General features: G+C 41.4%; 2 protein-coding genes across 2 annotated transcripts; one reads left to right on the top strand and one right to left on the bottom strand.

Annotated features, from left to right (window-relative positions):
• Nucleotides 1-528: 528 nt before the first annotated feature.
• SARC_11392 (hypothetical protein) lies at nucleotides 529-3555 on the bottom strand. The gene has a single exon (XM_014294525.1). It carries the CDS (start codon nucleotides 3216-3218, stop codon nucleotides 1101-1103), a length of 2118 nt encoding a protein of 705 aa, XP_014150000.1. The 5' UTR covers nucleotides 3219-3555; the 3' UTR covers nucleotides 529-1100.
• Nucleotides 3556-10020: 6465 nt separating this feature from the next.
• On the top strand, nucleotides 10021-11050 carry SARC_11391 (hypothetical protein). Its single transcript, XM_014294524.1, has 3 exons — nucleotides 10021-10236; nucleotides 10411-10555; nucleotides 10793-11050. The coding sequence occupies exons 1-3, from the start codon at nucleotides 10078-10080 to the stop codon at nucleotides 10891-10893; spliced, it is 405 nt and encodes a 134-aa protein (XP_014149999.1). The 5' UTR covers nucleotides 10021-10077; the 3' UTR covers nucleotides 10894-11050.
• The last annotated feature ends 203 nt before the right edge of the window (nucleotides 11051-11253 follow it).

Raw genomic sequence — 11253 nt, 5'->3', positions numbered from 1 at the left:
ACACGCGCATCGTTGTGATGCAGCATGACAATTGGTGCCGATACTTCGTGCGTACCGTATTCTACGGGTTAACGTGCGCTTCAAAGGAATGTACACACACATCACATCGGACAACCTGGTAGCAAAAGTGCTGCGCAAATGTCGGTTGCTACTCGTTTACCACATTGGTAGCCTTTCACTAAACGTACGGTTGTAGGGGTTGGTAGTCAATTGAGCGCAAAGCACACCCAGCTGGAAGTATGGCACATCATTAAATACCCACAAAGAACCCGTCAGGCGTATATTGCTCGATAATCAACCCGACACCTTCAATCTCACTATGTGAGACATAGGACTGCACGCTGTTCAATGTATCCGTTGAACTTGAAACCACATTTCGGACATGGTCGGCGATGATGCCAGTTCGGTATTTCGCCATTTATAAAAAATGATTCGCCACAAACTAGACAGACTATGATGCTGCAGATGATGAACCAATGACATGTGTACAAATGCGATCCTCAATATATTAGTCACTGAGGTTGGGCTCATTGGTTGAGAATCGAACGTTCAAACTCTATTCTACTTAGTTTATTTTTAAAATTTACAATCACCAGATGCTCTACGAGCCATTGTGGAGTGTCGTCTGTAGTCGGTTTACTACAGGCAGCCATACACTATATACACAGACTAAGAACAACGCGAACTTTGTCATTTGCGTCGCAGCGGGACAACACAAATCACGGATGAGATATCCTTACAGACGACATACTCCACGCAGAATACGAACTCCGAGGCAGCTGAAGCCAAGCGCTTCAGAGCTCAATAACAGATACTCATACCCACAGACGCCGACAAATAGGTTACAACGGCTAAACCTATCAGTGAGATGCTTACGTATGCAAATAACCGTTCTTCATGGTGCGTATAATACGCCGCTCCTCCCCTTATGCCCCGAAATCAGAAAGCTTCCGATAAATACATATCGCATGCGTGAAGCATATATAGATACGAGACTATATATATATATATATATACATGCTTCCGTATTAGATATAGTCATATGCATATACATTTGAGAATACGCATTCGCATCGCTCTCGTCTCTACCTTCATGCCACTTATAACGAAGTAGCAGCACCCTTGTTCTTGCTGCTGCTGTTTGAGTCGTACTGAGACCCACCATCGAAGAACGATGGTCGGTTCGGTAAAACTTCAGTCATGTCCTCACCGTTTCCATCGCGCTGGTATGCATTATTGTACTCATACATACTCGAGAAATTCTCATCACCGCGAGCATCCTGGTAATCCCCAATGTTCTCGTACTTCTGAGCCTTGAGAGTCTTGCTTTTCTCGGCAATCTTCTTGAACCCATACCACAGCCCAGCCCCAGTCAACCCTGCGATCAACAGTAAGGCCGACATACCCGCAACCACAGACACCGTATCAGCAGAGTCCATCTCGAACATCACAGGTGTTTCTCCTACCAGTTGAATTTTGGGTGCGGCGAATACCTGCTTGGCAGCCGCACGCCTGACATGCGTCACAGCCTCGGCGCTTAATTGCCCCGACTCTCTGCGTGAACGTTCACTGCGTCTACGGTCTGCCACCGACAACTCTTCGTCTAGTGCTTCTTCGGCACCTTCCTCAACAACGTAGTCTTGGTAGGATACGAGATAAGTGAAGGTGAGGGCCACGTCACTGTCTGCCAGAACCTCTGAGCCATCATCACATGCCATGGCTTGGTCCACAGGCAGCTCGATCTGCAAGCGGCCCTTGGCCTCGCCGATAGGGGGCAGATATCTCTGCGCGATAGTGCCGACGTTCCTATAAAACTCGTACGGTGTGCAGTCACGGCCAGTAACATTACGACTAATGGCCACAAGCTCCGCCTGATCGATGATAAGTCCGGTTGTGCCAGTATCCATCTCGATCATCCAGTAGGATGTCTTGCCCATAATCAAACCCGTGGCGCCGAGTGCGTGTTCGAAGTCCGAGCTCCGCATTTCCGTGACAATTGACTCGATGGGCAAATTAAGCTCAATATCTGCACTTTCACTGGCAGCACACAGCTGCGTGGCATCTACAACGAAGTTCAGCGACGCCTTGTACCCAGGGTCGGCACCACACACCGCGGCGTCTTTGCACTCCACGGGCAGCTCATCGATATGATAGTGAGCAGATACGTCACATGCGGTTACTTGAAATCCGATTGTTTGCCTACAGTAGGTGGCGTTACTACCTTCCTCACTACTTCCATCGAATGCCGCACACTCGGATATCGGAAACCATGCCGTAGTAGAGAGCTCGTCATCCAGACGCATAGCCGCATCTACTGGCCCAGTGGCGTTGCTTGGCACATGGAATTCAGAGGGCATAGTGAGCGATAACTCAATGTAGGAGGTGTTCTCGTTCACTTCGCCCAGTTCTATGAGAGTCAGTACTGCACGCACATGGGTATCCTCGCTGGCAACACTACCACCGTTACCATTCTCACTAAACTCCGCTTCTAATACACCGATGTGAGTTGTTGTTGTGGGCAAGCTGTTAACCATAGCGACTGTCTTAATCTGCACGACACCTCCGTACGTTGATACAGTGCCATTGCCCTCCTGAGTAACCTGTACACCACACGCATCGAGGCTCTGGCGTTGCACACTGATACCAAAATTGTACTCGCAAGTATTACTCACAAGTTCAAAGAATGGGCGGCTCAAATGCTCGCTGCCGACCCCATAGTCACAGTCTCCTACCCCCATATGCGTGGCTGTGAACATGTTGGGCCACTGACCGAGAGTACCCGTGATTCGCAACGTACCGTCCAACAAGGCTGTGCTAGGAGGATCGAATATCTCTAACTGTTCGGATGGCAGGGTGTCAACCGGTGCACAGGTGGTGGGGTTCTCTGGTAGTGAATCTACGATGGAGAAGTCCGTTAATACCGAATTGAATGTGGTTGCATATAGCAGCACAGGTACTGTGAGACTATTTAAATGGATGCGTGTGAGCTCCTTCCCCGCACCTTGTATCATCAGAGGTTTGTCTATGACCAACATGTCTGTTTGGTAATAGTCACCCTCATATAATTCAAGTACCGAGTCAGCCGGGGCTGTGCGAATAGCTTTGGAGATAGAGTTGACGTTTTGTTGGCCTGCTTTAACTTTAATTGTGTCGGCATTCACCACCACTGCGTTTAGTGACGCCAAAGCACCCACCACGACCAGCATGGAAGCATGCATCTTGGCGACTTTGTTTATAATGTACGTCTATTTCCAATAATTTGTATGATGTGAAAATTATTCTCTAATGCTCTGACACTACCTTTTATATTGGAAGGTGCTGAGTAGTATTGTGATCCGTCTTAAGGTAAATTAATCTTATGCCGCACACTCCGTGCACTCGAAATTATAGAAATCGCATCAAACTACAACGCCTTGCTGTCGACCAAATCGATAATTTCGTTCCCCACGCCAATAGCTAATTATCAATACACGTGTGCCCCAATGTACATGTAGCAGTTAATTTGTGTGTGGTCTCTTGGATCTTTCAGGCGCTTTAACCTTCGTTGTATCTAAGTAGCAGGGAAGTGATACTCGCGTATGGCATATGCATGCGTCAATAACGATGCGTGTGCTTATTTTCATTTTGTAAGCTATATAAAATTGTGTACTTATTTTTTGCGGCAAAAAAAAATAATTTTCTACTGAAAGTTTTAACGGGAGAAATGTGGAGAGCAAAATATGCTTTTAATATTGTGTTTGACTATTTATCATTTTTTACAATAACAAATAGATAAAGACTCAGTCATCTTGGTTAGTGGTAGTTAGAACTGGGAACATCGGGAATTGGGCATGGCCCGCAGTACGCAAACCGCGTGCCGCATGGGACTGGGCCACCCGGACGACGGCCACGGCGCAGGAAGGAAAGAATCTGTGTGAAACCGTTCGCAATTTTTAAATATATTTTAAATCAGGATGAAGTTTCAACTTCCAGAGTAAATTATATCTCCTAGACTGTTTTGAATGGATACCTTTACAGAGAAAAAGAGCTTCTTTGCACGGTTTTGACGGGTAACTAATAGAAATGTCTCAATTCTCTTATTGATTTCTCATTTAACATTAAGGGGTTTTGATTGATTGTGGAATACCCTTGTTTCACCGCATTTTCTTCTTCAAATTGAGCTTGAAGTTGAAAGGCCCTGAGGCCGAGGGCCCGAACCTATGAGTAAAATAAGCCCTGAGCCCTGAGGGCCTGAGCCTTGAGAGTCTTGAGAGTTGAGAGGGTAAGCCGCTAAGGACCTGAAGTCCTGAACCTCCTAAGGCTGATGAGGGCAGGGCTGCGGGCCTGAGGGCTTAGGCCCGATTCAACAGAAGTTCAGACTTCAGAATTTAAAGTCTCAAATCCATCGCAAATCACAGCCCTCGGACTCAGGCCTCAGGCCCTCAGGCCTCAGCCCTACCCCTTTTTTAAAATATATACACTTTTTACATTCAGTATAAATATTTTTAAGTAAATAAAACAGGAGGGGTTTCGGGGTTTAATATTTTTTATATAGCAATATTTGTATACCGACCATGTAAAAGTTATTGGTTAATTTTAAAACGTCCCTTTTCTATGAATTTATGATTACTCCGGTACAAATTGGCCTCTTTAAAACGTTGAATCGGGTATATTTACTGCCTAACGGCCTCCTCCTAACGTATAACGATAGTACGTTCAAATTTTACCCGCTAAACGATGAACGTTTAACGCATATATGAGAAGGGATCAAACTGCGGTCAAGCACGTCGCCAAGTGTTTCCTCAATCCCACTCGTTTATTTTTCTATACAGCATTTGTGGCTAAACATATAGTAGTATTTAGGTGAACTATCTAGGTCAGCTGACCAATTTTTTTAGGCCATTATAGAATATATATACGTTCTTACGGTTTTAATTGACCCGTTAAGCGTTATTCGATGAACGTATTCGACCTTTTTTTAAGCGAGGTTAGCTGGATACTGGATAGGAGTGAAATGACTGTGGATTCAGGATGCGGAGCTGAATGCCGGATCCCTCGATCTAATACAATCAATCCGAGTTGAGAGAAGTGAAATTCAAGTGATGTTTACCAATCACAGTATTGTTGAAAGTTTATGAACAGCATACTCCAGTCAGAAGTGAGCTATACCCTCAGGTATATATTTATACCGTATAATGTATATACATATATATTTGTGTTGTTTGTCGTGGACTGAGTGGACTCGTGGGTCGTGGACCGGAGGCACTGGGCCGTGTCTCGCGGTGTCTGTCTTGTTTTTTTAACTGGGTTATGTTTTCTATAGGGGTTTCAAGTCCGGTTTTTTAACCAATTTGGAAAAACCTATAGCTTTTGCTACTACGGCACCAAACCGGTACTGAACCGGTTTAGGCCTGCAGGAAAAAAAATAACGCGTGGTGGGCTGGCGGCTTCAAACTTGAAATTTCAATTTCCTGTCTTTTTACGAATATAAATATAGGTATCCTCAATGTTGAGATCATTTAATAGAAATTTCTAAATAAATAGAAATCGAATAGTGATGGTCTGCGAGTATGTAGGATTAGTTAGTATTTTGAAACATCATCTTCTGGCTGTATGTCGGTGTTGAACTTTTGTCGTTGTGTTTGCCAACCAATATGGATGAATCTTCTGAATAAATCAAGTTTTCCAACTGCAAGTAAATAGTAGTTTCTTTTGTTCCAATGTTCTCTGTTGTTCCGTATGTGAAGTGTTACTTTCTAAGCCCCTTAAAAGAAGAGTCATTAGCAACCAAATTCACTGGTGATTCCGTTCGAGGGGGGCAATATTGATTGCTCTGCATTCTTTGTTTCTCCGCTGCCATCTCACAGCTCAGCGACTACGGTGCATTTGCTACATTTCGTATCGGCTTCCGTATGCATGTATATAGTTTTCACCCTAATAAACATGTTATATCGTCTCGTTTTGCCAAATTACTATGTTGCCTTTTAAGTTTTTACACAGAGGATCATTGTATTTTCTCTATTGCTCGTGTTGTGTTATCCCATTGTGTGTTCCCCCTACTTAAATACGAGGTGTTGGCGACAAAATTTACCAACCCCTCATTTCGAGGGGAACTATATTAAACGATGCATTTTTTGTTTCTTGGTTGTTCTTATAACCTTGGGATTATACGCTGCACCTACATGTTTAATCAATACTGTATGACATTAATATTCTTAATAAATGTACTTTTATAACTAATGAAAGTGTGCAGACATTTGGTTTTCAATCCGTGTACGATTGTTGTTTCTTTTTAAGTGATAAGTTCTGTTTTCTAGACGGGGAGATGCTGACATATCAACCACCAGTATCTCCTATCCGAAGCTCGACTCTTTGTTTATTCAGAGGCTCTTTCAAGCAGGAAACGAGAATAATTGATGTATTTATTATGTCCTAGTAGTCCTATGGCTTTGACATTATGCTATGCACCAACATGTTGTCTACTACCTAGTATTCCAAAAATCCGACAGCCCTATTGTACTGTTTGACTTGCATGGCATGTCTCAGGTGTGTGGTTCCCTGTATAGGAACGAGAGACAACGAACAAAACGAACAATCCACAGCTTTCTACGATGAATTAGTATTTCCTGAGGCCTGTATGGTGACCAATAGAGTATAATCATTCATGATGAATAAATAACTGTGGAATGAACAAGTCGATTATGTACACATCGGGCCCGAAAGGAATGATTTGGCGTAGGAGCTGATTAATCATTGTATATGTAGACCGGTCTGACTGTACTCACCCAAATACGGAGCCAATCTGTACCTCTGAAAGACTCATTGAGCCATTGATGATTGGACGACCATATACGCTGGATACGTAATTTTTATGTGGTGGTTGGTAGATTGTACAAGGTTGCCTTTCTTGTACAAAAATACATCTATAGTACAAAGGCCACGTGGTAGCGTTGAGTCGCATTTTCGCAGAGATTCAGTGTTGTTTATTTTTCATGGAACCGTACTGTATCTGCGATCGAAAAAGGACTCAAATCTTGGTATATATGTATATATATATATATTTATATAACATGATTTACGAAGCACAGTCTGTTTTAGAAAAGTGATCGTATCGACCTATTATTTGAAGAGTGAGAGTTATTTGTGTATTTATCTCACAGCCTCTGCTGTTTCAATATTTTTTTTAAAGAAGTTCAATTGTAATACGGATTGTTGTCTGCAAGCAGACACTTCATTTTGTAGAAACAAGTGAGTATCCACTATGACACAGAACACTAGTTTTTTAAACGAACTTTTCATATCCATAAGATTTGCTCAGTTCGATTCGTTTACAGTGATCTCATTCACGGGGTTGAAAACCAAAATTAAAAAGAGACACGGTAGAGAGGATCTTGCATACTACTTGATTCCAGCTGCATCCGCCGTAATACAACTCTGGCTCATACTCGAAATCTTTGTGTTACGCCATCTAACTGATTGCAGCGCTGCACAACGTTGATCGCAATGTATTTTCAAAGGGATGTCAATATTGCTGACAAATAACAATAAATCTATTATACATACTTCATACGTTGCACTGTAGAGTCCTTGCAGAAGCGATCGTCTACAATATTTAGCACAGGATACATTTTGTATGCGCAATTCCGGGCTATTGCTTCTAGTCCTAAATATAGATCACTCAAATAAACATCGTGACATTGTAGAGTGTCCATTGCCCTGTTTATCTGCCCAAGCATTCACTGGAATTTCAGAACTACGTGCGCACAACGTGGTATGGTAATCTCTTTTTAAATTATTCAGATGGTGGATGTTTGTTCGCTTCATTCTTGTAATATTGGTATCCAAATTTCGTAAAGAGTAATTACGTAATTACAATATTTAAAAACAAGATACCCATAGGATAAGAAAATTGCTTTTTAATCTCTACATAACTCTATCAAGCGCCAGTAAATTTCAATAGTATACCGCAGCTAGGAACTTTTAAGGTGCGATTTATTTCTGCGTGTCAAAGTCTAGAGGAATCCCAAAAACTAAAACAAATACGAAAATCTTCCTTGACGTTGCAAGTCAGCTTTTTTCTACATACATGGACATCCCACGCGAGTTAGATTTAGCTCTACAAACCCGGTCATACACCAACATACACCAATGCAATTGCAAGATATGTGTTCTGATGGCAGTCTTGAAATGTAAAACATTAGTGCAGCGGGCCAGTATCCTATGAGGTTCAATCATAAAAGTAGAATTACTCTGGAAACCATATTTGTGTCAGCATTCAACTTGAGAAAAAAAAAGAGGATCATCATTTGAAGTTCAGTTGCCTATTAAAGTGTCTTCAGTATTCACTGCGGTGTATGATATTCGAAGGTGTGACGGTGAACTCCCTTCGTTTCGGCTGTGAAAATAATTAGTGAAAATTTATACAGCACCATACCAGGTTCATCAACTTTAAAATAAATAAAATAAAAAGTACTCTTCGAGTGTTCAAAACTTCAAACAGAAGTCCAAACTCTATACTCATCGAGTTTTGAGTTTTCTCACAACTTGTGACCAGTAGCCACAGGCACAAAGTAACAAGAGCGGGGAGAACTTGCTGGGACTTGGCCCTTCTCAAGTTCTCTGTCGGGTGACACATGCTTACAATCTGCATGTGTGACTCATGTGAGTCATAGGACTAAGTGGCCACACACAGCCACACAGCCCACACTCCACAGGCCTCAGGCCCACAGCCACCTGCCAGTTGCCATTATCGCCTATCGGACAGTCTCCACTCTCCAGAACAGGAATTTTATGTCACGGGATCAGGGTTAGGATTTTGGAACTACGTCAAATACATAGTATTTTAATAGTAAAAAATATATTTCGAAAAATATTATTATAACAAAATACGCATGTTCTATTTTAAGAGGCTAAAATCTAAATATACATGGTAAATGACTAATGACAATGATGGCATATCAAGGCGTTCATTAAAAAAAAATACAGAATGAAGACGAACTCAGTCTCAAAGTCTCAAAGTCACAACGACTCAAACTCTTCCGGCCGGTTTTGCTAACTTTGGAAAATATAGAGAAAATATTGCCCTAAAAAATATAAAGGTATATTTTGGTATTTTTCTTGAGAAATTTTGGAACTGTATATTCCCACACAATTTCAAAATATGCTGCCAGTTGTATTTGAAATATTGTCGAATATTCGCATAGCAATTCCTTTTTACCAGTTGGCAAATGCGCAGAGCCGCAGACCCACAAGAAATTCTGTTCTGGAGCCGAAAAATTGAAGACAGCGTTTTGATTGACGAATTATAACCAGAGCCAGAGTTTTGGATGTCAACCGGAGTACTTTGAAGGAAATATAAAACAAAACGATATATTGAGAGTTGTATTTTTTACGTCTCGAATAGCAGAATTTGATGTTGCCAAAACCGTCAGTACATCCGATTTCAAATAATTGTGCTGAAAAATTACGGAAATCGATCCTCAATATTTTCTGAATATTCCGAAATCTTGACCAAAAATCCATTTGTGCTAAGAAATACCGAAATTAGTTACCGGAGTAACATGTTTTACTCATCTCAAAATTTATTTCCCTATATTTTGCAAAGTTAGCAAAACCGGCCTTAGTCTCAAAAGTCTCAGACCACCCCTAAAATAACAATTTACCCAAATAAGGATCAAGCTTTTGATATTTTATGATTTCATTGGTGGTATTAAAGTAAGTTTCTTAATGAATAAATTAAAAAAGACCGAAATAATTAAAATACCAGAAGCAGTTCAGTTTACCGGTATTTTATATTATTTATAGTTTTCCCCAGAAATGTCCGTATCTTGGGCGTTTGCTTATTAGGAACACACAAAAGTGATTTTTAAGCTCGATATGACATTTGCAGTGCATGCCAGCCATGCCTGATGTGTTTCCTAGCCACTCTTTGCTTTTTTTGATGGACCAGTGAGATCACATTATAAAACTTGGACGAAGACAAAGAGTGAACGATTATATTTAAGAATAGTGCCACATAAGTCTACATTTCACTTCGCTGCAATCGAGATCGAAAGCAATCACCATTCAAATCCGAAGCAATATTGATAACAAGTCAAGATGTTCAAATACGCCACTATCCTTTTGGTTGCCGTTGCAGCTGTGCACGCTCAAGAACCTATGGAATCTGATATTATGTTGCCCTACCCCGAAGAGAGCGATACAATGGGCAGTGACATGCGTCGTCGATTTGCCGATCTTGAAGACTTGGATATTGAGGTTTCTTTTGCTATTTTTTTTAACCAAAAGCAATATCTGCCATTATCTATACCGGTTTCTAACTAGATCTTCTCTTGTTCGGGTTGTTTTTTATATTCAATCGACGCTTGTGCCTCATATCTTGTATTCCTTCCGCAACCGTTTTGATTGCCTTTATTTCTACCGAACGCGTAGATGGCCGATCTAGAGATGGAGGCAGAAGAGGTACAAGCACCGAGGATCGAACTAGTGAAGAACACGGATATAGATGCCTTGAAGACGCGGGTAGACAATCTCGCCGATAGCGCCGAGGCTTATGCTGGTTATTCTTTCGTGGCGGGTGAGTTTGTACAGCAAGTGTACGTAAACCGTGGCGTGGAACTGCGTTTGTTTGATAATTTCGTACTTGGTTAAAAACATAATTTGTAATATGATTTATGAGTGAATTTGTGACGCAAATTACGATATCAAATTTTGCTCTACCGACTTGACCGAATAACACGCCTACCTAGGGCAGTATGGTTATATTTAGGCTGCTTGTTCTAATGCAACTCCCATACAATTCAATTCAATGCAGGACTTGCGCTTGGTGCGGCTGTTACAGGAAGTGTGGCGATAGCGACTTCATGTATCTATAGTCGACAAAGTACGAAGAATGAGGATTTTAGACTAGCGTAGATGATACGTTTAACAATTTTAACTATCAGATCGTGTACATATTTCTATAAGCGCCAGCGAAATTCCGCTCACATCACCATCATCATCCATTGTACAAATTGTAGGAAATCGGCAGGGTTGCAATAAAAATGCTGCATATATAATCCGGACATTCGAAGAAGTTTTTTGCTTGTTCATCTTTGTGAAGAGTGCGCTGTATACTCTGAGGTTCGATCTCATCATCCATATATAAAGTTATGGTAGAGAATGTGTTGTACACACACACACACATATAGGTATACATATATATATATATATATATAAAGAATATACAATAAAAGTATATATCCACACATAAACACACACACACACACACTCATA

The sequence above is a fragment of the Sphaeroforma arctica genome (genome assembly GCF_001186125.1).
Source record: "Sphaeroforma arctica JP610 unplaced genomic scaffold supercont1.1664, whole genome shotgun sequence".
NCBI classification, from domain to species: domain Eukaryota; class Ichthyosporea; order Ichthyophonida; genus Sphaeroforma; species Sphaeroforma arctica.
This window is presented reverse-complemented; position numbering and strand designations above follow the sequence as displayed.

Excerpts from the sequence above, each read along its gene's own strand:
- SARC_11392 (XM_014294525.1), bottom strand. The coding sequence starts at position 3,218 with ATGCATGCTTCCATGCTGGTCGTGGTGGGTGCTTTGGCGTCACTAAAC.
- SARC_11391 (XM_014294524.1), top strand. The coding sequence starts at position 10,078 with ATGTTCAAATACGCCACTATCCTTTTGGTTGCCGTTGCAGCTGTGCAC. Across the intron at positions 10,237-10,410 it reads TTGAAGACTTGGATATTGAG|ATGGCCGATCTAGAGATGGA; the intron begins GTTTCTTTTGCT and ends CCGAACGCGTAG. Across the intron at positions 10,556-10,792 it reads TGGTTATTCTTTCGTGGCGG|GACTTGCGCTTGGTGCGGCT; the intron begins GTGAGTTTGTAC and ends AATTCAATGCAG.